General features: G+C 40.8%; 1 protein-coding gene across 7 annotated transcripts; it reads left to right on the top strand.

Annotated features, from left to right (window-relative positions):
• Positions 1-3889: 3889 nt before the first annotated feature.
• On the top strand, positions 3890-25973 carry LOC101110434 (dihydrodiol dehydrogenase 3-like). Of its 7 annotated transcripts, none has more exons than XM_042229688.2 (10): positions 3890-3955; positions 5541-5714; positions 8327-8494; positions 9330-9446; positions 11225-11302; positions 11717-11839; positions 17399-17508; positions 18395-18560; positions 21058-21140; positions 23011-25973. In XM_042229688.2, the coding sequence occupies exons 2-10, from the start codon at positions 5631-5633 to the stop codon at positions 23051-23053; spliced, it is 972 nt and encodes a 323-aa protein (XP_042085622.1). In that variant the 5' UTR covers positions 3890-3955; positions 5541-5630; the 3' UTR covers positions 23054-25973. The 7 variants fall into 7 exon arrangements, 6 of the variants coding, with proteins under 6 accessions (XP_042085622.1, XP_042085621.1, XP_060253547.1 ...); XM_042229687.2 differs by having other exon boundaries at positions 5546-5714; XM_060397564.1 differs by lacking the exon at positions 17399-17508 and having other exon boundaries at positions 21058-25973.
• Positions 25974-26417: the final 444 nt, after the last annotated feature.

The raw sequence follows: 26417 nt of genomic DNA on the forward strand, positions 1-26417 counted from the left end.
GCATCATTCCTTCCAAAGAAATCCCAGGGCTGATCTCCTTCAGAATGGACTGGTTGGATCTCCCACAAATGGATGTGAGTAGGGTGAAGAATGCACTGGTTGGTGTCCCTTCCCTTGTGTGCTCTCTCATCCTGGATGTTGTTTGGATTTCAGCTGATGACTTTTCTTCTCTAGTCAGTCCTCTGAGTATTCAGCTCCCCTGCCTCTGTATCACTGAAGTCACTCATTCAAATGGCAGGTGTCTGGTCAGAATGTTGTGGAATTTTAATACCCAGACACACTCCAAGAGCCATGACAGTGTTGCTGGTAGTGGTTTGGGGCTGCCCCATTCTTTCTTTGTAAGGAAGTTAACATTCCCTGATGTAATGCTATTTTCTAATCTTTGTCCTGCTCTAACCTTTGACTCAGTCATATTGTGTTCTGTCAAGAATCATGATGAATATAAGATTTCAACCTAATTTGTGAGCTAACAAATCAGCTTGCCCTGGTTTCACAGATGCTGGTAAAGGAAAAAAAAAATATTATTCATAACAAATGCTGTAGCCAAATAAGTATCATTTTTCAGCTTTGTTGAGCCATAATTGACATAGAACATTGTATAGAATTAAGGTTTACAGGGTAATGAGTTCATGCACAGAGTATATTATGGAAATGTTCTTCACAACAAGGTGTGTTGTGCTAGTTCCTTGGGTTCCCATTTCTAAAGTTGGAGTGAAGGTCCCAGGTGATGCCTGAATATTCAGTGAGTTGAGTGACAGGAAAAAAAACCTTGAGTCTAGGGATCCTGGGTCAATGAAACTATGCTCTCAGCATCCCTCCTTTTCTTATGAGGGAGAGGTTTTCTTTACTTTACTGCACAGCAAACATGCCTTCCATGTCTCTGCAAGGAGTCACTGTCTCTATATTGCAAGGATGTTCACTGGACAAATGTCTTGAAAACTTAGTGTGGGATGAAGTGTGGTCAGAGTCTCTGCTTATCAGGTGCACAGAAATGTGTGAAACTGCAGGGTTATCTCTCAAGGGGAACTCTCCCACTCCTAACAGCTACATACTTTTGATTTTATCCATATTCTCTATCCTCCACTAGACTATCAACTCAAGCCATTAAAAAATTTTATTTCCTGTTTTTGTTACTTGTGGATAAAAGTGTCTGGCACATAAAATATTTTCAATAAAGTTTTGCTGTATGAATCTATGAATGAGTGGCAAAATATGCAAGAACTAATCAAATGCTTAAGAAAACCCAAATGATGAAAGAATAAAGTACATTAAGACAATATACTACTCAAAAGAAGCAAAATATAATACTGGATTTTTAAAATAATATTTGAGAGCTTCAGAAGATACTTAAGTCAAAAGGAAAGCACACAATTAACATGTTGCAAATTATCTGATTTGTAAATAAAATACAAATTCACACATTTGTCAAGGCTGATTGGTCTTCCCTTGTGGCTCAGATGGTAAGGAATATGTCTACACTGCAGGAGACCCAGGTTTTATCCCTGGGTTGGGAAGATACCCTGGAGAAGAGTATGGCAACCCACTCTAGTATTCTTGCCTGGAGAATCCCAAGAACAGAGGAGCCTGGCGGGCTATAGTCCATGGGGTTGCAAAGAGTTGGATACGACTGAGTGACTAATCATAACAGGCTAATTATAGGTTATATTTATTCTCTAACCTCTCCTTTCTTACCCTAAATTCTGTGATTTGTATGTATGATTTTAATGATCAGGAAAGCAAGCATTCTTGTCTTTTTCATTGAAATATAGTTGACAAAATATTCTATTATTTCAGATGTACAGCTGAGTGATTCATTATTTCATAGATTATACTCCATTTCGAGTTATTATACATTATTGGATCTATTTCCTAGTATCCTAGGTTGTAGATTTTTTTCCTTTAAGTACTTTAGGAACATCATGCCACACTGTTGTGCCTAATTTCTGCAGAATAATCAGCCGAAAGCCTGGTGTCTTTTTCCTTGTATGTGACTCATCATTTTTCTCCTGCTGCCTTTAGACTCCTCTCTTTATCTTTAACTTCTGCCTTTCTAATTTTGATGTGTCTTGGTGTGGGCCTCTTTGGTTTTATCTTATTTGGGGCTCTCTGTGCATCTTGCACCTGGATAGCTTTTCCCTTCTGCAGGTTCAAGATATTTTTAGCCATAATTTCATCAAATGCCTTTTCTATCCCCTTCTTTCTCCCCCTTTCTTCTAGGACTCTAATCATGAGGATGTTAGTACACTTGATGTTGCCCAAGAGGCTTTTTAAACTGTTTTCTTTTTTAAAGTTTGTTTCCCTTTTTGCTGTCTTTAATGCTAATGCATGATTCACATAAATCTCTCTTCCAGGTCACTTATAAATTTTTCTGTATTACCTAGTCTGCTACTAATTCCTTCTAGAGTGTTTTTTTTAAAATCTGAGTTATTGCATTATTCAGTTCTGACTGGTTTTTTTTTTTTTAATAGTTTTTAGTTACTTGTTAACAGTCTCACTGTATTCATTTACTCTTTTCCCTAGTTCAGTTAGCATTCTTATTACTGACACTTTCAATTCTGGTAAATTACTTTGGTAAGCAATACATCTGTTTCATTAGCTGATTTTGCAGGTGTTATTTTCTTATTCTTTCATTTGAGACGAATTCCTCTGTCTTTTCAATTTGTTTAACTTTAACTTTCTCCATTTCTACGAAACTAGTTATCCATCCATGTCTTGCAGGTGTGTCCTTGTATGGGCACTGCCCACTCTGCCCAGCATGGGTGGCCCTCACTCCAGGGGGGTGAACTGGATCCAGAGGTGCTAAGGGGGCATCTGTAGGCTGGGGGCACACAGGCTGCCCAGTAAACCAGCCCGAGTCTGAGCAGTGTCCTGCCGCCCCCCTCAGCCTGTTCCAGGAGCAGGAGCAGGTGCGTGTCTCAGGAGACGAGTCACGTTCCCAGGCCTCCTGCGGGTCCCCCTGGGTTCACAGCAGCTGTGGGGCTGTGACCTCCCGGGGTCGTCCCAGGGCTGCGGTGCCCAGTGTGTGGTGTTCATGGGTCTCTCCAGGGAGGACCTCTGAGCCCCTGTTCCTCCTCCTCGTCTGGGGCCCTCCCAGGGGCTCAGTCCTGATCTGACGGCTTCTCTTCCCTTCCTACCCAGCTCCGTGGGGACAGTTCTTTACAGCCCTGGTGTGGACAAGGCTTTCTGCTGGTGTAGTGTGTTTTCAGGCCATGGGATCCTGATGTGCTCCTGGAGGAGCTGAGCTCAGCATCCTGCCTGGAGCTCCTCCCAGGACAGTGTGTGACACTCACGGTGTGCTTAGTGTGGCTCCTGTGACTGTTCAGGAAGAGTCGGTGCCAATTTATTTTCTTCCTTTCCTGGACTATGGTATGCTTTTTCTTTCTTTCTCCTTCTTTCCTTTCTCTCTTTATGTCATGTGTGTGTGTATGTGTTCCTGTGTGTGTTCACAGCTAGGTACTTGAAACAACAGGCAAACACTCACTGCTGGTAGATTGGTTTCATGTCCTGACAGTCCTTCACTAGTTTGCTTGGAATACTCCTAGTCCTGGGATCAGCCCAAAGGAAAACTGAGGACAACTTGGTTCATTTCTGAGTCATAATCTTGCCTGGCATATGTGAACCTTTTTGATTCTCCTGAGTTTAGGATGGTTTTTGAAATAACCTACTGTCCCCCAAATCCACACTCCAGTACTACTCAGGGTTTTACATGGTCTATGTATCCACCCTTATCCTTTGTCCCTGGCCCCACATACGTATAGTCCCCCTGCAGCTGTAATGAGATACCCCAGCTGCTCTTCAGTTTAAGCTTAAAACATAGAATGAAACAGTCACCAGTCTCCAGGCAGCCCCTAAGTAGGTTGGAACATTGCAGATAAGGTTTTCTGTGATCATTCTGGTTTGAGGGAGGCAACTGGGAGCTGAACAAGATTGCATTGCCCCAAGCAGAAGGGTACAGGTGGGTGAATCCATGATGAAATTTCCTGCCATTCTGTTCTGAATTTTCCTTAATTGGGTGTTCGTTTGGTGTTGTTGTTTAGTCACTGAGTTTAGTCACTCTTTTGAGACCCTATGGAACTATAGCCTGCCAGGCTCCACTGTCCAGGGAATTCCCCAGGCAAGAATACTGGAATGGGTTTTCATTTCCTTCTCCAGGATATCTTCCTACCCAGGGATTGAACCTGTGTCTCCTGCATTGCAGGCGAATTCTTTACCACTCCATCACCTGGGAAGCTGGTTCATTTGTCATTCTAGGTGTTCTTCTGACTGTTTCCCAGGGCTCCTATGAGGTTGTATAGCTAGTTTATAGCTAGTTTCTTTAATTTTCCTTATGCTTCCAGGGGAAAATCCAGCAGCTCATAGCTCACTCTTTAGCTAACTTTAATTTCCATGTTAAATTTTAATTGGCTTCACAACATTCCATTGTAGCAATGCTTAATGATTTTCCTCACTCTTCCAGATATATTATAATTTAACTTGTTTACAGGTCTTCCTTTTATGAATAATGTTGAGCAAGATAACAAATTATATAAAATATCATTTACATCATGGCAATTTTAAAGGTTCTCTAACTAGCTTACTCATTAGAAAAGACCCTGATGTTGGGAAATATTGAAGGCAGGAGGAGAACAGGATGACAAAGGAAGAGATGGTTGAATGGCATCAATGACTCAGCGGACAAGAGTTTGAGCAAGCTCCGGGAGATGGTGAAGGACAGGGAAGCCTGACGTGCTACAGTCCATGGGGTCGGAGAGTCAGACATGACTGAGCAACTGAACAACAAAACTAGCTAAAAGATTGGAACAGAGAGTCTGTTAACATATCGTACACAGTAAAAACCATTAATAACTAGCCTCTAATAAGATCTTTGCCAGAATGTCTGATTTTCACATCATTTTCAGGATTTCACCCCCATCTATAAGCAAAATAATTTTGCTGGTAGGATATATAAAAAGGCAAATTTATATTCATTTGATGTTTTCATTCTTTATTAAGTGTTAGCATTTTGAGAAGTCCTTATTAGTCATTACTTTAAATTCTGTGACTGTGTGTATAAGTACGTATGTGTATGCACTGTAATATAGATAATTGTTTCAATTGATGTTTGCTCAAGTTGGGCTTCATAATTAGAAAATTTTAAAAATTGGTACGTGTGGTTTCTAGTCTAACATATGGTCAATAATTATTCAGCAAATCCCATGAAATAATTCACAATAATGTAAGTGGATCCAGAATTTAAAATTTACTTATTAAAAAAATAAAGTAAAGATGGTATGGGGAGGGAGATGAGAGTGGGGCTCAGGATTGGAAACTCATGTACACCCGTGGCGGATTCAGTACAGTATTGTAAAGTAAAATAAAAAAAAATAAAAATTAAAAAATAAAGTAAAAATGTCCAAGAAATTGATGATTTATATCACTGTATCATAGGAATATTGTTCTGATAAAAAAGCAAACAAGTTAACACCCTTTGTTTATTTCTTACTCCGTGGGTATTGGTTCAATCATGCCCCTCCTACAATGTATCTGCTGACATTGGACAGTGCAGTTGGGGTGTTACCTTCGTATTACTTATAACCTGTGAGGGCAGAAGAAGAAAATCAGAGTCTGCTTACTCAGAAGAGCAACAGGCAATGGATCCCAAGTACCAGAGGGTGAAGCTTAATGATGGCCACTTCATTCCTATCCTGGGCTTTGGAACCTATGCACCTGAGGAGGTAAGAGTAGTGGTTGTGGGTTGACATAAACTGTAGTGGATGTGACATGAGTGGAAGGAACTTGGGTTGTCAAGCACTGAGTTCCTGTGTGACTCTGGGAGGATCTTGTGGTTCTACTAACCAGGCTAGAGCCATGCCCTCTGAAAGGGGAGAGAGCATCCAGTCTCCACTCTGCATCCGGGTCTGAGGCTGTGCTCACCTGCAGATTACTCTGGATTCCCCTCCAGCTTCCATCTCTTTCCCAGCTTGGCAGGAGAGGTGAGACTCAGCTGTCAAGAACACTGACTGTCAGCTGCTTTGCTTTAAGGGTGATTGTAATGGCTAGGTTTCTCTGTATATTTCATTAATTCCGGAACCATTTCCTCCTTCCAAAAAGACATGACCCAGAAAAGTATTTGAGGTAAAAATTCCTAAAGATGAGGTGACTGAAAACTAATGGGAGAGAATTGCTTTTCTACTGTGGAATACCTAGCAGGTCACAGGGAAGAAACACTTCAACTGTGTTTTGCCCTATACTTCTGTTTCTGAGTGGGCACTTCTTCTAATGGAAAGTTCAGTGCCATTTGAGGAGACAAGCTATAGTCTTACAGGAAAAGATTTTAATTCTTGGCTTTTGTAATATATTTTTATCTAACTATGGTCTTCAGTGCTTGAGTGTAAGAGGGACAAAGAGGATAATTTAGTAGACTGGAATCCAGGAATTTTGCTACTCATCTTGTCTTTACAGTATGTATTGAATAGTTGTATGACAAGGATCTGGTCCTTAAACTTTGAATATCGCTTATTTTATGTATGAAACAGAAGGAAATATTCAGAAAAATTTTGAAGACAGAAGACAGGACTTTGTGGTGCAAACTGGGATGAGGAGAGGGAAGGGTTCAGCTATTACTGAAGCTCACTAATTCATTCCTCAGCACATCCCTGAATGCCCCTGCATTTAAGGAAAGGCAGAACTAGACCCAACAGATGGAAGTTAGACAAGCACCTCCTTTAAAAATAAAAGATTACAAGTCACATAAAAAGAAGCAAAATATTATTCAGACTTATAAAAGAAATGATCCATAATTTGCAACGACATGGATGAACTTGGATAACATTAAGCTGAGTAAAATAAGTCAGACATAAAGAACAAACACTGCATGATCTCTCTATGAGTAGGATCTATAAAAAAAGTTGAGCTCATAGAAGCAGAGAGTAAAATCACAGGGACCAGGAGCTGGGAATAAAGTTGGGGAAAATGGAAAGATGCTGGTCAAATGGTAAAGGCCTTCAGTTGTAAGATATATAAGTCTGGAGACCTGATGTACAGCACAGCGGCAACTGTTAATAATAATGGGTTATATTCTTGAGATTTGCCAGAAGAGTAGACCTTAAAGGTCTCACAAACACCTATAAAAGTTAACTATGTGAGGTGATGGAACTGTTAGCTAGCTTGGTTGTGATATCATTACCCAGGGAAAGAAAGCAAAAGTGGTAGTCCATCAGTTGTGTCCAACTCTTTGCGAACCCAAGGACTGTAACCTGCTAGGTTCCTCTCTCCATGGGATTTTCCAGACATGAATACTGGAGTGGGTTGCCATTCCATTCTCTAAGGGATGTTCCTGACCCAGAGATCAAACCCACATCTCCTGCATTGCAAGCGGATTCTTTACCATCTGAGCCACCAGGATAGGCATTAAAAAATCACTTAGCACACTTTGAATAGGTATAGTTTTTATTTTGCAGAGAAGGAAATGGCACCCCACTCTGGTACTCTTGCCTGGAAAATCCCATAGACGGAGGAGCCTGGTAGGCTGTAGTCCATGGGGTCGCTAAGAGTCGAACAGGACTAAGCGACTTCACTTTCACTTTTCACTTTCATGCATTGGAGAAGGAAATGGCAACCCACTCCAGTGTTCCTGCCTGGAGAATCCCAGGGACAGGGCAGCCTGGTGGGCTGTTGTCTATGGGGTCGCACAGAGTCGGACACGATTGAAGTGACTTAGCAGCAGTTTTTATTTTGTGTATTCTGCATGACTACATTGGTAGATAGAGCACTCTTAGAAGATTTCACCTTGTTTCTTGGTGCTCTGTATCATGAACCTTTACCCTCATTGACTTTGCATAAAATATCTCACTGTATAAATCATATCCATGGCTCAGATGGTAAAGAATCGCTTGCAACTCAGGAGACACAGGTTTGATACCTGGAGAAGAGGATCTTCCTTTCTTGCCTGGAGAATTCCATGGACAGAGGAGCCTAGCGGACTACAGTCCATGAAGTTGCAAAGAATTGGACAAAACTGAACAACTAACACGTTCACTTTTTTCACTTTTATGAGTTCCTCCAGCACATCACTGAACCTGGAGGTGGCCTTTGGGGTCCTCTGATGCCTTTGATCAACCACTGATCACCTGGGATTGAAGACTTCCTGGGTGTTCATTTAAAAACTTTACAGGAAATTTCAGATAACTTATCATGGGTTCAACACCACACATGCAGAACTAACCAAAGGCACAAAGAAACATTAAAGCTTTTGTTTGTTAATTTCTCTTGGGAAAAATCAAAGCTTGTGCATCAGCAGTTTATTTATCGTGTGAATATTCAACTACCACACTTGTTGCATATGTAGGTTCCTAAGAGTGAAGCTCTGGAGGTCACCCAATTGGCTATAGAGGTTGGGTTCCGCCATATTGACTGCGCTCATTTGTACCAAAATGAAGGGCAAGTTGGACAAGCCATTCGGAGCAAGATTGCAGATGGCACTGTGAAGAGAGAAGACATATTCTACACTTCAAAGGTGTTGTGTGTGTTGTGTGTGCACATGTATGCAAGTCATTGTGTGCAGGTGATAATTATGTAGCCAGATCAATAGCTGTTTGGTGAACACTGCTTATTGGTACTTTTTTCACACATATTTGTGTATTAAATCTGGTATCCAAAAATAAAGTGAGAGTGATGATGGCTTTCTCATCATTGGTTCAAATTTTAATTTTAAATTAAAGTCAATTTGTTTTTCTGAGCCTAGACCAGAGTAGTGTGATTTACTATGGGCTAATGAATCAGACAGAAATAATTAGATTATAGCTTTCCTTATCATCTAGGAAACTTTCTAAATTTTATTCAAATTCTAAATCTCAGTTCTTACTTTCATCTAAGAGGTGGAAATAGGAGGAGCTGTTTTTTTATTACATAAGATCTAACCAAATGCCTTAAATTATGTTCTGTACATAATAATATGTTCAAAACACTTCCTACATTTATGTAAACAAAAAGGTTCTAATTTCTCCTAAGAGGATTGATTCTTTGATAGAATTAGATTGACTTTGTGAACTGCTTTTAAACGTTATTAAACATAATTCAGATGATGGGTACATTAGTTATTTGATAATACTTTTCATTCTTGGGTCATTTTCTTCCATTGTGAATGATATACTAATGATAAATTCAATCAAATAACAAAGTTTACATGGGTTGGTTAGATAAAAAATGGAACTGAAAAAGAAATAGGGTGGTTTTCCTCTGTGATCATCCATTTCTAATCAGGAAAAATCTCTGATTTTTAGATGAAAGCATAAAAACAAAATTACCTACAATGTTAATTTCATGCAGCTTCCTTTCTTTAATCTCTGCAGCTTTGGTCCACTTTCCTTCAACCAGAGTTGGTCCGACCAGCCTTGGAAAAGTCACTGAAAAATGTTCAACTGGACTATGTCGATCTCTACATTATTCATTTTCCACTGGCTCTGAAGGTTGGCAGTTTGTATGATTACAACTATTTTATTTCTTGTGTCAAAATGTCTATCAACCTGCATGGATGATTGACTTCAGATTTTTCATAGTAGGATATACTCTTCACTAGAGTAGAATTCCCAAATAATCATTTATGATTATCTTTTTACTGAGGGGTTTTTAAAAAAATTTTAATTTCTTTGTCATTCCTCCCAGAGAAAAAAGCTCAATAATCTCATGTTCTCCGCTCAAAAATTTGAGGGAATAGAAATAGGTGAGTTCTGCACACAGTACTGAATATGACTCTTGAGTCCCTTGGGGATTTTAAGAACACAGAGTTTGGTGTAGCCGTGGTGAGCATGACATTGCCTTACACTCGAACAAGATGAGTTTATCTCATCTTTCACCCTTTCAAGTTGAACAGATTTGATGGTGCTCTCTCTAGGTGAGTCTAAACCTTTATTGGGACTTAGGTGACCTTGCCTACACTGTTGCCTGTCTTCATGATGAGGTCTGTGGACTGCACTTTGCCATTAAGAACTGTATTACTTTGAACTGGTTTTTTAAAAATTATTTATTTATTTTAACTGGAGGTTAATTACTCTATAATGTTGTGATTGTTTTTTGCCATACATAAACATGAATAGGCCATAGGAATACATATGTCCCTCCCATCCTGAAGCCCCCTCCCACCGCTCTCCCAAACCTATCCCTCTAGATTGTCCCAGAGTTCTAGGTTGATGTTAAGTTGCAGAAATAAACTCAAGCCAAGCCATCCTATGGAGAAGAGTTTATTGTTTTATGTAGATGGCAAGGCCCAGCTATGGAAGATTTAAGGATCTGCAGTACTCTTCAGAAGTGTCTCCTTACCCCCCCCTACTACTTAACTTTCCATTACTCTTGGTTGGCTTTATTTTTATATCAACATTTTCCATCAGTGGTAAATTAACCTTGATTAGTTCAAGGCTCATGGCCATGAACATTTGAGAACATGTCTGGATCTTTCACAGCTCATATCAACCTAAGGATAGTCTTGTTGGTTCATGTGTCTGCCCTAGGGCTATCAGATGATCAGAGAGAAAAGAAACTGTATCACATCTAAGTCAAGACTGTAATTTTTATTCTGGAAATAAAGCCATGTAACATTGTCATTCTTTGCATCAGTCACAATGAGTCCCCTTTAGGACCTAGAAAGTTCTATTTATTAAAACATATGGTAAGTGTAAGAGATCTGGAATGTTGTAAACCTATCTTATGGACGTTAATGTCCTGGTCCTAGATGTGCCTGGCAGGCTAACTAAATGGAGAAATTGTTTTGTTTTTTTTTTTTTAAATCTTTAATTCTTACATGCGTTCCCAAACATGACCCCCCCCTCCCACCTCCCTCCCCACAACAACTCTCTGGGTCATCCCCATGCACCAGCCCCAAGCATGCTGCACCCTATGTCAGACATGGACTGGCGATTCAATTCTTACATGATAGTTTACATGTTAGAATTCCCATTCTCCCAAATCATCCCACCCTCTCCCTCTCCCTCTGAGTCCAAAAGTCCGTTATACACATCTGTGTCTTTTTTCCTGTCTTGCATACAGGGTCGTCATTGCCATCTTCCTAAATTCCATATATATGTGTTAGTATACTGTATTGGTGTTTTTCTTTCTGGCTTACTTCACTCTGTATAATTGGCTCCAGTTTCATCCATCTCATCAGAACTGATTCAAATGAATTCTTTTTAACAGCTGAGTAATACTCCATTGTGTATATGTGACATCTCTAAAATGACTGCTTCTATTCCAGCCAGGAGAGGAACTTTTTCCAAAAGATGAAAATGGAAAAATGATGTATGACTCAGTAGATCTCTGTCGCACGTGGGAGGTGAGTCCAGGGAGGAGAAAACCAGGGGAGGAGTCAGGAGACAGGGAACCACCTTCATTTCTTCCACCTGTGAGAATGGGCTGTGGACGGTCAGACTCAGCAGTTCAAGAATCTAAGGACTGGGATGCTGGGGTTGTGGGGAGGAAACCATTGCTGAAATGTTCACAGAAAAGGACAGAATCTGGGACGGTGAAGCCAGGCATCTATTTCCTTCTGTGTGATATGTCTTCTCTAGGGTTTTCTAAGGAGGAGATGATTAATTCTTCTTCTTGTGTCATGACCTTCTTCTCCTTTCTTCTTTCTTAAAATCAATGTCAATTCTTGACACGAGACACTTTTTACAGATTTTTTCCAGCATTTATTCTTGATCTATCACTCATTTCGAATTACTGCTCACCACCCTTCCCTCCCCAGGCCCTGGAGAAGTGTAAAGATGCAGGGCTGGCCAAGTCCATCGGGGTGTCCAATTTCAACCACAAGCAGCTGGAGAAGATCCTGAACAAACCCGGGCTCAAGTACAAGCCTGTCTGCAACCAGGTGAGGATCTTCTCCCTCCTGCTCTTCAGAACCTCCTTCTTGGACTTCAGCCTGATGTCTGTCTGTCTCTCCTCCCCTCCTGTTCATCCGATCTCTGTGGACAGATGATTCTAGGGATCAGAGCCCCTGTCTGGATGGTGTAAATAGAACCAAAAAAGGTATCTCTGTCTGAAAAAGTCTGGGTGGAAAATCTGGGGATGGCTCCCTGCTAAATTGTGGTGAGGACTGAGAGAAGGTAATGGAGGTGAAGGGAGTTAGGCTAGTCCCCTAGAACTTAGAGGAAGGAGGTGTTTCCCTGAGCTGAAAGGATCTCCAGAAATCAGATGGTAAAATTGCCTCAGAGGAAACTATGTACCCAAAGAAAGACCATTAAAACATGGAATAGGAAGTAAATAGAGATAAATCAGCTGAGACAAGTGTTAAGAGTTTGTGTGGGGTTTGGATACCCAAATCCTTAGTCTTGGTGTCTCTGTGTTTATAGGGTCTTCAACAGGAAGCATAGTACAAAAAAATTTATGGGAGGCTATGAAAATCATTCAGGTTATAGAGTGAAATCAATATCTTATAGCAATACTAACAGTAGATAAAATAGTCAGGAATTAGAGCACACCCCGTGATTTACTCAGTCTTAATCTTTTTCTCCCATTGATGTTTATCATAAAATTAACTGTTTAAATACATTTTTCTTTGTTTGGTTCTGTACTCTTATATTTTTTTAATTTTTTACTTTATTGCTGTAAGAAAAGTTAAAATGATTCATTTAAAAACATTTTAAGTATATAACACTGCGCAATACAATGTACTTTAAGTTTATTGTATTGTGTTATATAATACAATAACTTTAAGCATAGGGACGATGCTGTACAGTAAGTCTCTAGAATTTATTCACCTTGTATAACTGAGACTTTGTACCTATGAATAGGAAATACTGATTTCTCCCTACTCCCCCCCCCCCCCCCCCGCCACCCTATGGTAACCATCACATTACTCTTTAATTCCGTGAGTTTGACCAATTTAGGTATTAACATCGGTCTTTCTGCAACTGCTGTATTTCATATAACATAATGTCCACAAGCTCCCTGGTGGCGCAGTGTAAAGAATCTGCCTGCCAATGCAGGAGACTCTGGTTCAGTCCCTGGGTTGGTAAGATGCCGGAGAAAGAAATGGCAACTCACTCCAATATTCTTGCCTAGGAAGCCTATTGGGCCACTAAAGAATCAAACGACTTAATGAGTAAACAACAACAATGTCTATAAGGTACAACCTGAAGAAAATGTAGCTTGTAAAATTCAGGATAAATATATATATCAGTTCAGTTCAGTCACTCAGTCATGTCCTACTCTTTGTGACCCCATGAATCACAGAAGGCCAGGCCTCCCTGTCCATCACCAACTCCCAGAGTTCACTCAAACTCATGTCCATCAAGTCGGTGATGCCATCCAGCCATCTCATCCTCTGTCGTCCCCTTCTCCTCCTGCCCCTAATCCCTCTCAGCATCAGGGTCTTTTCCAGTGAGTCAACTCTTCGCAAGAGGTGGCCAAAGTATTGGAGTTTCAGCTTCAGATCAGTCCTTCCAATAAACACCCAGGACCGATCTCCTTTAGGATGGACTGGTTGGACCTCCTTGCAGTCCAAGGGACTCTCAAGAGTCTTCTCCAACATCACGGTTCAAAAGCATCAATTCTTCAGCGATCAGCTTTGTTCACAGTCCAACTCTCACATCCACACATGACCACTGGAAAAACCATAGCCTTGACTAGACGGACCTTTGTTGGCAAAGTAATGTCTCTGCTGTCTAGAGACATTTTAATGTCTAGCACATTTTAATATGCTGTCTAGATTGGTCATAACTTTCCTTCCAAGGAGTAAGCGTATTTTAACTTCATGGCTGCAGTCACCATCTGTAGTGAATTTGGAGCCCCAAAAAATAAAGTCTGACACTGTTTCCACTGTTTGCCCATCTATTTCCCATGAAGTGATGGGGCCGGATGCCACGATCTTCGTTTTCTGAATGTTGAGCTTTAAGCCAACTTTTTCACTCTTCTCTTTCACTTTCATCAGGAGGCTTTTTAGTTCCTCTTCACTTTCTGCCATAAGGGTGGTGTCCTCTGCATATCTGAGGTTACTGATATTTCTCCCAGCAATCTTGATTCCAGCTTGTGCTTCCTCCAGCCCAGAGTTTCTCAGGATGTACTCTGTGTATAAGTTAAATAAGCAGGTGACAATATTCAGCCTTGATGTACTCCTTTTCCTATTAGGAACCAGTCTGTTGTCCTATGTCCAGTTCTAACTATTGCTTCCTGATCTGTATACAGGTTTGTCAAGAGGCAGGTCAGGTGGTCTGGTATTTCCATCTCTTTCAGAATCTTCCACAGTTTGTTGTGATCCACACAGTCAAAGGCTTTGGCATAGTCAATAAAGCAGAAATAGATGTTTTTCTGAAGCTCTTTTGCTTTTTTGATGATCCAGCAGATGTTGGCAATTTGATCTCTGGTTCCTCTGCCTTTTCTAAAACCAGCTTGGACATCTGGAGGTTCATGGTTCACGTACTGCTAAAGCCTGGCTTGGAGAATTTTGAGCATTACTTTGCTAGCGTGTGAGATGAGTGCAATTTGCAGTAGTTTTAGCATTCTTTGGCATTGCCTTTCTTTGGGATTGGAATGAAAACTGACCTTTTCCAGTCCTGTGGCCACTGTTGAGTTTTCCAGATTTGCTGACATATTGAGTGCAGCACTTTCACAGCATCATCTTTCAGGATTTGAAATAGCTCATTTGGAATTCCATCACCTCCACTAGCTTTGTTCATAGTGATGCTTTCTAAGGCCTACTTGACTTCACATTCCAGGATGTCTGGCTCTAGGTGAGTGATCACACCATCATGATTATCTAGGTCAGAAGCTCTTTTTTTGTACCTTTCTTCTGTGTATTCTTGCCACCTCTTCTTAATATCTTCTGCTTCTGTTAGGTCCAGACCATTTCTGTCCTTTATTGAGCTCATCTTTGCATGAAATATTCCCTTGGTATCTCTGATTTTCCTGAAGTGATCTCTAGTCTTTCGCATTCTGTTGTTTTCCTCTATTTCTTTGCACTGATTGATGAGGAAGGCTTTCTTATCTCTTCTTGCTATTCTTTGGAACTCTGCATTCAGATGCTTATATCTTTCCTTTTCTCTTTTGCTTTTCATTTTTCTTTTCACAGCTATTTGAAAGGCCTCCTCAGACAACCATTTTGCTTTTTCACACTTCTTTTCCATGGGGATGGTCTTGATCTGTGTCTCCTGTACAATGTCAGAAACCTCTCTCTACAGTTCATCAGGCACTCTGTCTGTCAGATCTAGTCCCTTAAATCTATTTCTCACTTCCACTGTATAATCATAAGGGATTAAATTTAGGTCATACCTGAATGGTCTTGGCTAACTCAGTGAAACTAAGCCATGCTGTGTGGGGCCACCCAGGATGGGCAGGTCATGGTGGAGAGGTCTGACAGAATGTGGTCCACTGGAGAAGGGAATGGCAAACTACTTCAGTATTCTTGCCTTGAGAACAGTATGAAAAGGCAAAATGATAGGATACTGAAAGAGGAACTCCCCAGGTTGGTAGGTGCCAATATGCTACTGGACATCAGTGGAGAAATAACTGCAGAAAGAAGGAAGGGATGGAACCAAAGCAAAAACAATACCCTGTTGTGGATGTGACTGGTGATAGAAGCAAGGTCCCTGGAGAAAGGATAGGTTACCCACTCCAATATTCTTGGGCTTCCCTGGTGGCTCAGATGGTAAAGAATCTGCCTGCAATGCAGGAGACCTGGGTTTGATCCCTGGGTTGGAAAGATCCCCTGGAGGACGGCATGGCAACCCACTCCAGTATTCTTGTCTGGAGAATCCCCATGGACAGGGGATCCTGGCAAGTTACAGTCCGTGGGGTCACAAGGGGTTGGACATGACTGCACAACTAAGCACAGCACAGCATATATGTATAATCAATATTCTAAATTAAAAGGGCTTCAAAACTATTGTGATTTTAGCATTAATTTTGCCTCCAAGTTTTCATTGTGAAAATTTTCAGATATTAGAAAATTAAGGGTACGGTCAAGGACACCCATATTTTCCCTCTTGTATGCAAAATGTTTCACATTTTGCCACATTGGCAGATGTGTATGTGTGTGTGTGTGTGTTCATATATATGTATATTTACATGTGTAATATTAGGTTGAACTGATCTCATTGTGGCTCACATGTTCACTCTGAGTCATGTATCTCAAGCTCTTTTAATCTGTCATAGTCACTCAATTATAATTTTTAACCATGATATCCAAACAATTTTTCGACAAATATAATAGATTTATCAGACTATCATCTTGTATTGTTAATTTGTTTCTCAATTCCTGTAAATTAACAGATAGACCTGAACCCCTTACTCATGTTCATAAATTTATACATTTTGGGCATATGTCCTTTGCATTCTGTTCCCCTCACATGGCACCCAGCAGGAAGCACGTGATGACCAGCTATCCCACTGTGATGATGGTATTTTTGTTCTCCTAGTAAAGCTACTGGTAGCTAGATTTTTAATTTGGAAATGTGTATTTCCCATGTTGAAATTGCCTAGTCATCTACTGGATAATAATTGTCATCAAAGGAATTTCAGTTTCCCCCAAGTTTTCATATAATGGTTGACAATCCATCAATGATGTTCACCTGAATTAATTATTTTTCTAGGACAATTTTCAATATTTTCAATGTAAGCACTTTTTAATCTTCTTACCTGACATTTTATTGTAAAAATAAAATTCCCTCATTAAGTCAGGATAAAATGCACCTATTCCCATAAGACAGAAGGCAACGGCACCCCACTCCAGTACCCTTGCCTGGAAAATCCCATGGACAGTGGAGCCTGGTGGGCTGCCGTCTATGGGGTTGCATAGAGTCAGACATGACTGAAGCGACTTAGCAGCAGCAGCATTCCTATAAGACAAATCAAAAATGTCCTTTCTTCCCTTTAATTGTCAGTTTCTGAGAAAGGAGTTTTCATAATAATCATCCGTAGACGGAAACGTTTTTGCTCTTTCTCTCTCTCTCAGGGATTTTTGTTGACTCTGTGTGCTACATTTGCTCTCATTCATGATTCCCTTTGGTGTTAAAATCTACTCAGATGTTACCAATGGGAACCCATCAATCTGGTTCTTTTGTCCTGCAGACATTTATTCATGTATCTTGGAGCAAATTCTTGCTTTTTGCAAGAATTGATGTCCAAGGCTCAAACAGTTGTTTTCTTGTCCCAGATCTGGAGTTAGGTATGTCCCCTCGTAATGTATTTAGTAACTGAGTTCTGGTCCCTAGGGTTGCTTGTTCTCAGGAATGTTATTACTTTTTCTGTTTTCAGGAATAGAGATATAATATGTATTTCTTTAAAAAATTACCTGATATTGATATTTTCAGTTCCAATTTAGTGTTCCATAGTTTATTTTTTCTTTAGATGTTTTAAACTTTTTGCCTTTCTCTGTCATATTGATATCACCTTCCTACATAACCTGACACTCTTCTATGTTGGCATTCTGCAGGTAGAATGTCACCCTTATCTCAATCAGAACAAACTGTTGGAGTTCTGCAAGTCACATGATATTGTTCTTGTTGCTTATGGTGCTCTGGGATCCCAACGATTGAAAAATTGGTAATGAACACTAATAAGACAACAGAGAGTTTACCTAAAATTCAATTTTTCATGGAATATGTTTTGTTATATTGTACTCAGTGCTCTCAACTGGCAGGCGGTAGAGAGGGGAAATGGAAGAGCCTTCTCTTTTGTCTTCTCATCACCCAGCCAATTATTTTTTACATTATATGTGTCTTGTTGTAGATTAATCAATAACAAGTGACTGCATTAAAATCTATATATAATCCCCCAGTTGAGATCTAAGACATAAGCTTAAGACATGATTTACTTACTAATGAACACATTGCTAGTAAAAGACTCTGAGCTTCCCTTACCTTATGCCGAAAGTCAGGATAATAAACCTCCCAGGTCAATGATGATCCAAAAAAAAAAAAAAATGACAATTTGAATCATTTTTTTTAAACATCTGTACAAATACTGCACACTGTAAATAGTGATGAAAAAAATAGTTACTATGAGACTACTCAATTTTTATCAATACTGAGAAAGTTAAACTAAAAAGTATCCCAGTCTTTTCCTTCTCCTTTTATGCTCTTGTACTTACTTTGGGGCTATGATTGGAGAGGAAAACCAACCCCTGAAATGTACAAGAACAAAACCACAGCTGTGGAAGCATTGATCTCATTTCAGTATACACCCAGGTGACCAGGAGAGCTTTGTAAACACAGATTGGGAAGTGACAGAGTCGAGTTTCTGATTCAGTTTGTCTTCAGCTAAGCCATGGGATTTCTAATAAGACTCCGGGTGAAACCGATGCTGCTGGTCCCTGGACCACACTTTGAGAAGCACTGGTCTAGAGTGGACCTACTTGGTCTGTTTGAAAAGCCTCTTAGAAACTGAGTACTCACTCTCAGCTCCTCAGGATTTCTTAATTTCCTTCCAGGGTGAACCCGAACTACCCTATTCTTTTGGAGGACCCGGTTCTTTGTGCCATTGCCAAAAAGCACAAGCAAACCCCAGCTCTGGTTGCCCTTCGCTACCAGATACAACGTGGGGTTGTGGTTCTGGCCAAGAGTTACAACAGGAAGCGGATCAAAGAGAACATGCAGGTGATGCGTGGGGCTGTGGGCAGAGGGCTCCTAAGCAATATCCTTCATGAGGGTCATTTTTGTCCAGCTCTCAGATTAATTTTGCATCAAAATGAGTTACCTGTTTTTTCCTGTGCATGAATGCCTTGTGTGTGTTTCCAGTGGTTTTCCCCTCCTGATGTGGCAACAGGAGAGGTGGCATGGCTGGAGAGGGTTAAGGTTGCACAGAAAGTAGAGACTTTAGATCCAGCATTACATCTGGAACTTATTCTGTCAGCTTGTGCAAATGACATCTTATTTTCTTTGTTTTCAATTGACAAAATGGCAGTATGTGATTTTCTTAAACTGTTTAGGCTGCTCTAACAAAATACCACAGATTGAGTGGCTTAGAAAAAAAATTGAAATGCATTCCTCACAGTTCTAAAGCTGAAAGACTGGAGCCAGGGTGCCTGGGTGATCAGGTGAGGGCTCTCCTCCAGGTCACAGGCTTCTCCTTGTATCTTAACACGGTGGAGTGGGCAACAGAGCTCTCTGAGGTCTCTCATATGAATATGATACTGTTCAAGTCTCGTTCACAAAAGCTCCACTGTCATGAACTAATCACCCCTCAGAAGCTCCCTTTCTAGCACCATCACAGTGGGGGTAAGGTTAACAACATATGAGCTTGGGGACACACGAGTGAGAGCAGCCATCCTGAACCAATTCATCCTGGTTTTATTTTACATTACTCTGAATATTAATGTAGTTTCATTTTCATGCATTTCAGTTTCTGCCTTTGTGACATTCCTATTTATGACTTTGTACATTTTCATTAGATTGCATGTCTTTTTATTTTTATATTATACCATTAGTCTAGCTGTACAGGAAATCGCCCCCATTTAAGGGTTTAAGGCAGAGATCGTTTACGCATCTCTCTATTCTGTGGTTTCACAATCAACCTGCACTCAGCTAAGCTGTTGTCTTCTTGGCTGAGCTCTTTTGGGCATTTGCAGTTCAGTGCAGAGCTGCTCGGCACTTCTGCTTTAGCAGGTGGATGAGGCTATTGTAAGAGGAGACTGCATGCATCTCTGTATATATATTTTCATATATATTTGGCTAGACTGTTGTCAACCTACTTGGTCTTTATCTCATCACAGTGCTATTAGCCCTGGTCAGTGAGTGGGGAAAAATCCTCTTCCTGTCTGGGCTCAGATCTGACTCACCACTCCAGGGAAATATCACTGTTCAGTGGAAGTTACAGGTCAAACTAACTCAGTGAAAGTGAAGTAGCTCAGTTGTGTCCGACTCTTTGCGACCCCATGGGCTGTAGCCTACCAGGCTCCTCTGCCCATGGGATTTTCCAGGCAATAGTCCTGGAGTGGATTGCCATTTCCTTCTCCAGGGGATCTTCCCAACCCAGGGATTGAACCTGTGTCTCCCACATTGTAGACAGACGCTTTACTGTCTGAGCCACCAGGTAAATCCAAGTCAAGGGTAAGGGAAATGTTCCCTAATAAACTGGTTTTTTGTTTCCACTCAAATGCCGATCTGTAATACACTTAAACTTATTTTTGACTATGACATGAAAAGGTATATACATATTGTTAAACAGAAATCTATGTGTCAGTATTTTCCCACAGATTTTCACTGTCAACTCTGTCATATATCAAATGTCCATAAGTACATTTCTGGCATCTCTCTGTTCTATTTAACTATTTACTTCTCTATACTACTTTATTATAGTGGAAAATAAGCTTGTTTTAAATAACATTCTTTTTTTCCCTTCAAGTATGTCTTCACTGCTCTTGACTAGCTGTTCTTTGATATAAAATTTAGTATCAATCTACCAACTTCCGCAAAAGAATAACTGTTTAAGACTTTGATTCACATTGCATTTCTCACTTTGGAGAAAATTGATTTCTCTACAAAACTGACATTTCCATTTTGTGACTATGATATGCATTTTTAATTATTCAAGTATTCTTTAATATTTTAAATGCATTTCATAACTTTCTCACAGAGACATGTACATAATCAATGTTTTAGATATATTCATAGGTAATGAATAAGTTTGCTATCAGATTCTTGATTAGGTTTTCACAGGGGGATCCTCTTTTCCATACTTGCTTAAGCTCTATGCTGTGTCATATTTTAGGGGATGTTAACAAGGAAGAAAGCAGTCTAGTGTTCGGTCAAGTGCACGTATTTTGTCCAGGTTGTCCAACAGTGCCTTTGTTTGCAAAAAAGTTGATTTTTGTTTGCTTGTCTTCTGTCAAAAGAAATTCACATGGAAAGATAAGGGATTGATGCCTTGCAGCCTGTGTGTGTGTGTCTGTCTGAGAACTGGAGTAGAAAAGTAGAGGTTGTAGAAAGAAGTGAGAACTCTGCAGAGGGTCCCAGGTTGTTCACCTGGATGCTGAAGACAGACACGGCTTCTCTGTCTCCTCTTCTTGTCTCCATCCAGCTGGAAAGTCCTCCAGTCCCCGGGGGAGGCCAGCTTCTTAGGGAAGAAGTCAATGTGATTCTTCCTTTATTCCAGGTTCTCGACTTTGAATTGACTCCGGAAGACATGAAAGCAATTGATGGCCTCAACAGTAACATACGATATTATGATTTAGTCTTGTAAGTGACTTGTGTATATTTCACACATACACTGTTTTTTTGTAGCAGGCAGGTCAGTAGGGGAACTAAGCTTTTTAAAAGCTTAATTCTCAGAAGACAGCCCTGGTTTCCAGAGTAGGTGTAAACCTGGGGCTTCATGCAGACCTCAGACCAAAGGTTTCCTCCACGGCTCCATCTCTGACCAACAGAAATGTGACTAGGGCCCAGGACAGCCCATAAATAAAATCCCCAGATTTGACATGGTTTTGAATTCACTACTTTGTGCCCCTAATCCCTGTGACTGATGTATCTCCTCTCAGGGTCCAGGAATCCAGTAGACACAGAGGGAACAGTGCCTGCAGCCCACTATTCTTTTAGGGACCTGTGAACATATTTTATCTTTAAACTTTTTATAAAATTGGGAGGAAATGATTAATAGTGACTATTAATAATGAATCCAGCTTGGACTACATCTGTATTTATCCTAACACAATTGTAAAATATATTGTTGATATTTTTTATGGAGCAAAGTCTCATGAAAGGCAGAATGCATCAGTACTGAGAGGTCACATGGCCCTGCCTCCACTCCCTTCCCTAAGTGTCTGGTGAATTTTCTCCCGAATGGGCCTTTCTTTACCAAGACACCATCCATTTCTTTCAAATAGATCTCTTCTTTGGCCTTTCCCCCCTATTAAAAATCCCATGTCCTCATCCTTATAATCTCACAAAACTGAATTACAAGGCAATCATGAGCTTAACTGACCCTCCAGTGAGCGATGGCCATGTCCTTAGCAGGACACACCCAGGTAAGATCGTCTGGGTCTCTCTGGTTTCTTGAGTAAAGACTCACTCCAGTGTTGCCTTTGTTCATCAGGGATCATCCCCTAGGAAGCCCATAACTCCTTGACTTTGACTTAGTCACTAACATGAAATTCCAGCTACCTAATTACTGCAGCAGGATGTCAAGATTGAAGACAAAGAAGGGTAATCAAACAGAGATATTAGAAGAGAGTTTAGAGAGAAGGTAATACAGATTATTAGTCAAAGGAAGATTTAGTTTTAAATGAAAGATGTCAAAACTTTGTCTCCTGTTTGTAAAGCTATATCATGATTCTGAAAAAGGATATTACAAATGAAAACAAAAAGATGGAAATTTACTTTTCTGTACTCAAAAACTTTTCAGCATACTTCTCTGTTCATCTTCATCAGGCTGTCAGTGCCTGGCCTTACTCATGTTTGTGGGTTTAAGTCAACAGCATAACTCTTGGCATATGGAATCACTCAGAATGTGCTCTCTAATGAAATAAATTGAAAGGAATGAATTTAGGAAGAAAAGTAAAAACATAGGGGAAAAAAGGAAAGCAGCAGTAATACTAGTTATTAATTAACCACTGTTTTAATCCTTTGTAAATTAAGAAAATAGTCATCTCACTTCATCAGTATTATTGCTTATACGTCCATGACATCTCAAGAGATCAGAAGTTTGTTAATGGAATGCCTTCTGTTTTGGGGGGTGCTCAGTACTTACTCATTGAATGGATGTGTTAAAAAGATCTGCACAATTGTTACTGAGATCATCATCATCACCACCCAGGACCAAATGTTCCACCTAGGGCTGAAATGACCTTAATGTTTTAGCTGTAGTTCTCAGACCTTCTTATAAACTGTAATTCCAATCAAGGTAAATATCACTGTGATGTTTATATTGCTTGTGACTGTGGTAATCACACACGCAGGCACTGTTCACACATGGACCGGGTACCTGGGGTAGAAGGTGGGATGTGATTGTAGACTGAGATGTTTAGGCTATCTTGGCTACATACACAGAGAAGCACTCTCCTTGGCCATGTGATACAGAATTAATAAATTAACATCCCTCCTTCTCTTTCAGCCTTGCTGATCACCCTGACTATCCATTTTCCGAAGAGTACTGATTGTGAGCGATCCATCATGGTTCTATCAGAATTTACTGATTTTCGGGGTATGGAGAGAGTTGTTATGATTGGTGGAGCTAATTAAAAACTGTGTCTCTAGTTTAAGTCTTCTTGCTTTTTGTGTATGTGAAACAATAAAGACTTCAAAGTGAGGATGCTTGGGAGGGGATTAAAAAGCAGAGTTGGAGACTTCCCTGGTGATCCAATGGTTAAGAATCCATGCTTCCACTGCAGGGGGCATAGGTTTGATCCCTGGTTGGGTAACTAGATTCCCCTGCTGGGTTGTGCAACAACAATAACAAATAAAATACCACTATATATAGAGTAACTCTTCCTGCAAAAAATTTGAAGAGTAGCGGCTCTTCTACACTTGAGGCCATCAAGAAAGAACTCACACAGTCTAGCTGGCATGTAGGAGAAGAAATCTAGTTAAGACCCACACCCCTAGCAGGTAACACAGAAGAGGAGAAGTACCAACAGGCTCAGAGATTGTCCTTAAAGATCGAGGGGTATAAGACCCATGTTAGGAACCTCAGGTCTGAGGACGGGCCCTGGGAAGATGAGCCCCTTTGACTCATTTGAAACCTTGTGGGGCTTTACCAGAGGGTGCAAGGAGCCAAGACTCTACTTTGCTTGAGTGTGTGCACATGTAACTGCTCTCAAGTCCATGGGGCACTGCCTGATGCTCTGACAAGCCTGCAGGACCACCTCAGTCCAGGCCATCCCCCCTGCACAGGCTCCTCCTCCAGCCGCTCTTGCTTGCCACTGATGCCTACTGAGGGGGATATGGCCATCAACCATCACAGGCACTGGGGAAAGTGGGGCCAACTCAGAAGCATGACTATGAACAAAGCTAGTGGAGGCGATGGAATTCCAGTTGAGCTGTTTCAAATCCTGAAAGATGATGTTGTGAAAGCGCTACACTCAATATGCCAGCAAATCTGGAAAACTCAACAGTGGCCACGGGACTGGAAAAGGTCAGTTTTCATTCCAATCCCAAAGAAAGGCAATGTCAAAGAATGCTCAAATTACTGCACAATTGCACTCATCTCACATGCTAGCAAAGTAATCCTCAAAATTCTCCAAGCCAGGCTTCAGCAATACTTGAACCGTGAATATCGAGATGTTCAAGCTGGTCTTCGAAAAGGCAGAGGAACCAGAGATCATACTGTCAACATCTGCTGGATCATCAGAAAAGCAAGAGAGTTCCAGAAAAACATCTATTTCTGCTTTATTGACTATGCCAAAGTCTTTGTCTGTGTGGATCACAATAAACTATGGAAAATTCTCAAAGAGACGGGAATACCACACCACCTTGACCTGCTTCTTAAGAAACCTATATGCAGGTTAGGAAGCAAGAGTTAGAACTGGACATGGAACAACAGACTTGTTCCAAATAGGAAAAGGAGTACATCAAAGCTGTATATTGTCACCCTGCTTATTTAACATATGTACAGAGTACATCATGAGAAATGCTGGGCTGGAAGAAGCACAAGCTGGAATCAAGATTGTCGGGAGAAATATCAATAACCTCAGATATGCAGATGACACCACCCTTATGGAAGAAAGTGAGGAGGAACTGAAAAGCCTCTTGATGAAGGTGAAAGAAGAGAGTGAAAAAGTTGGCTTAAAGCTCAACATTCAGAAAACTAAGATCATGACATCTGGTCCCATCACTTCATGGGAAATAGATGGGAAAACAGTGGAAACAGAGTCAGACTTTATTTTGGGGGGCTCCAAAATCACTGCAGATGGTGACTGCAGCCATGAAATTAAAAGACACTTACTCCTTGGAAGGAAAGTTATGACCAACCTACATAGTATATTGAAAAGCAGAGACATTACTTTGCCAACAAAGGTCCATCTAGTCAAGGCTATGGTTTTTCCTGTGGTCATGTATGGATGTGAGAGTTGGACTGTGACGAAAGCTGAGTGCCGAAGAATTGATGATTTTGAACTGTGGTTTTGGAGAAGACTCTTGAGGGTCCCTTGGACTGCAAGGAGATCCAACCAGTCCATCCTAAAGGAGATCAGTCCTGGGTGTTCATTGGAAGGACTGATGTTGAAGCTGAAACTCCAATCCTTTGGCCACCTCATGCAAAGAGTTGACTTATTGGAAAAGACCTTGATGCTGGGAAGGATTGGGGGCAGGAGAAGAAGGGGACGTCAGAGGATGAGATGGCTGGATGGCATTACCTACACGATGGACGTGAGTCTGAGTGAACTCTGGGAGTTGGTGATGGACAGGGAGGCCTGGCGTGCTCTGATTCATGGGGTTGCAAGGAGACGGATATGACTGAGTGACTGAACTGAAATGAATTGAACTTTTTTATTTTTATTTTTATTTTTACTTTATTTTTCTTTACAATACTTTATTGGTTTTGCCACACATTGACATGAATCCACCACGGGTGTACATGCGTTCCCAAACATGAACCCCCCTCCCACCTCCCCTCCCCATAACATCTCTCTGGGTCATCCCTGTGCACCAGCCCCAAGCATGCTGTATCCTGCATCGGACATAGACTGGCAATTTGTTTCTTACATGATAGTATACATGTTTCAATGCCATTCTCCCAAATCATCCCACCCTCTCCCTCTCCCTCTAAGTCCAAAAGTCCACTCTACACATCTGTGTCTCTTTTGCTGTTTCACATACAGGGTTATCATTACCATCTTTCTAAATTCCATATATATGTGTTAGTATACTGTATTGGTGTTTTTCTTTCTGGCTTACTTCACTCTGTATAATCAGCTCCAATTTCATCCATCTCATTAGGACTGATTCAAATGTATTCTTTTTAATGGCTGAATAGTACTCCATTGTGTATATGTACCACAGCTTTCTTATCCATTCATCTGCTGATGGACATCTAGGTTGTTTCCATGTCCTGGCTATTATAAACAGTGCTGCAATGAACATTGGGGTACATGTGTCTCTGTCAATTCTGGTTTCCTTGGTGTGTATTAACTGAACTCTTAAGGGGGCCTGTTCTTCTCCAAGGTTGTTCTGAGTAATTATCTCTTAAATGGCTGGGTAAGGAATTCTGGAGATCGGCCAGAGGCTGAATGGGCTGGGAGCTGGGCACAATCAACCTTAATGTCCATTTTTTTGCCTTCCAGTGAAAGAGTTCTTTTTTTTGCATAGAATACTGGGGAGGGCCTGGAGGGGAGTTTTAACTCCAGGCTATTTTGAGCCATGTGGACGACAGAGGATGAGATGGCTGGATGGCATCACTGACTCGATGGACGCGAGTCTGAGTGAACTCCGGGAGTTGGTGATGGACAGGGAGGCCTGGCTTGCTGCGATTCATGGGGTCACAAAGAATCGGACATGACTAAGTGACTGAACTGAACTGAACTG

This window comes from Ovis aries, chromosome 13, assembly GCF_016772045.2.
Source record: "Ovis aries strain OAR_USU_Benz2616 breed Rambouillet chromosome 13, ARS-UI_Ramb_v3.0, whole genome shotgun sequence".
Classification (NCBI taxonomy): Eukaryota; Metazoa; Chordata; class Mammalia; order Artiodactyla; family Bovidae; genus Ovis; species Ovis aries.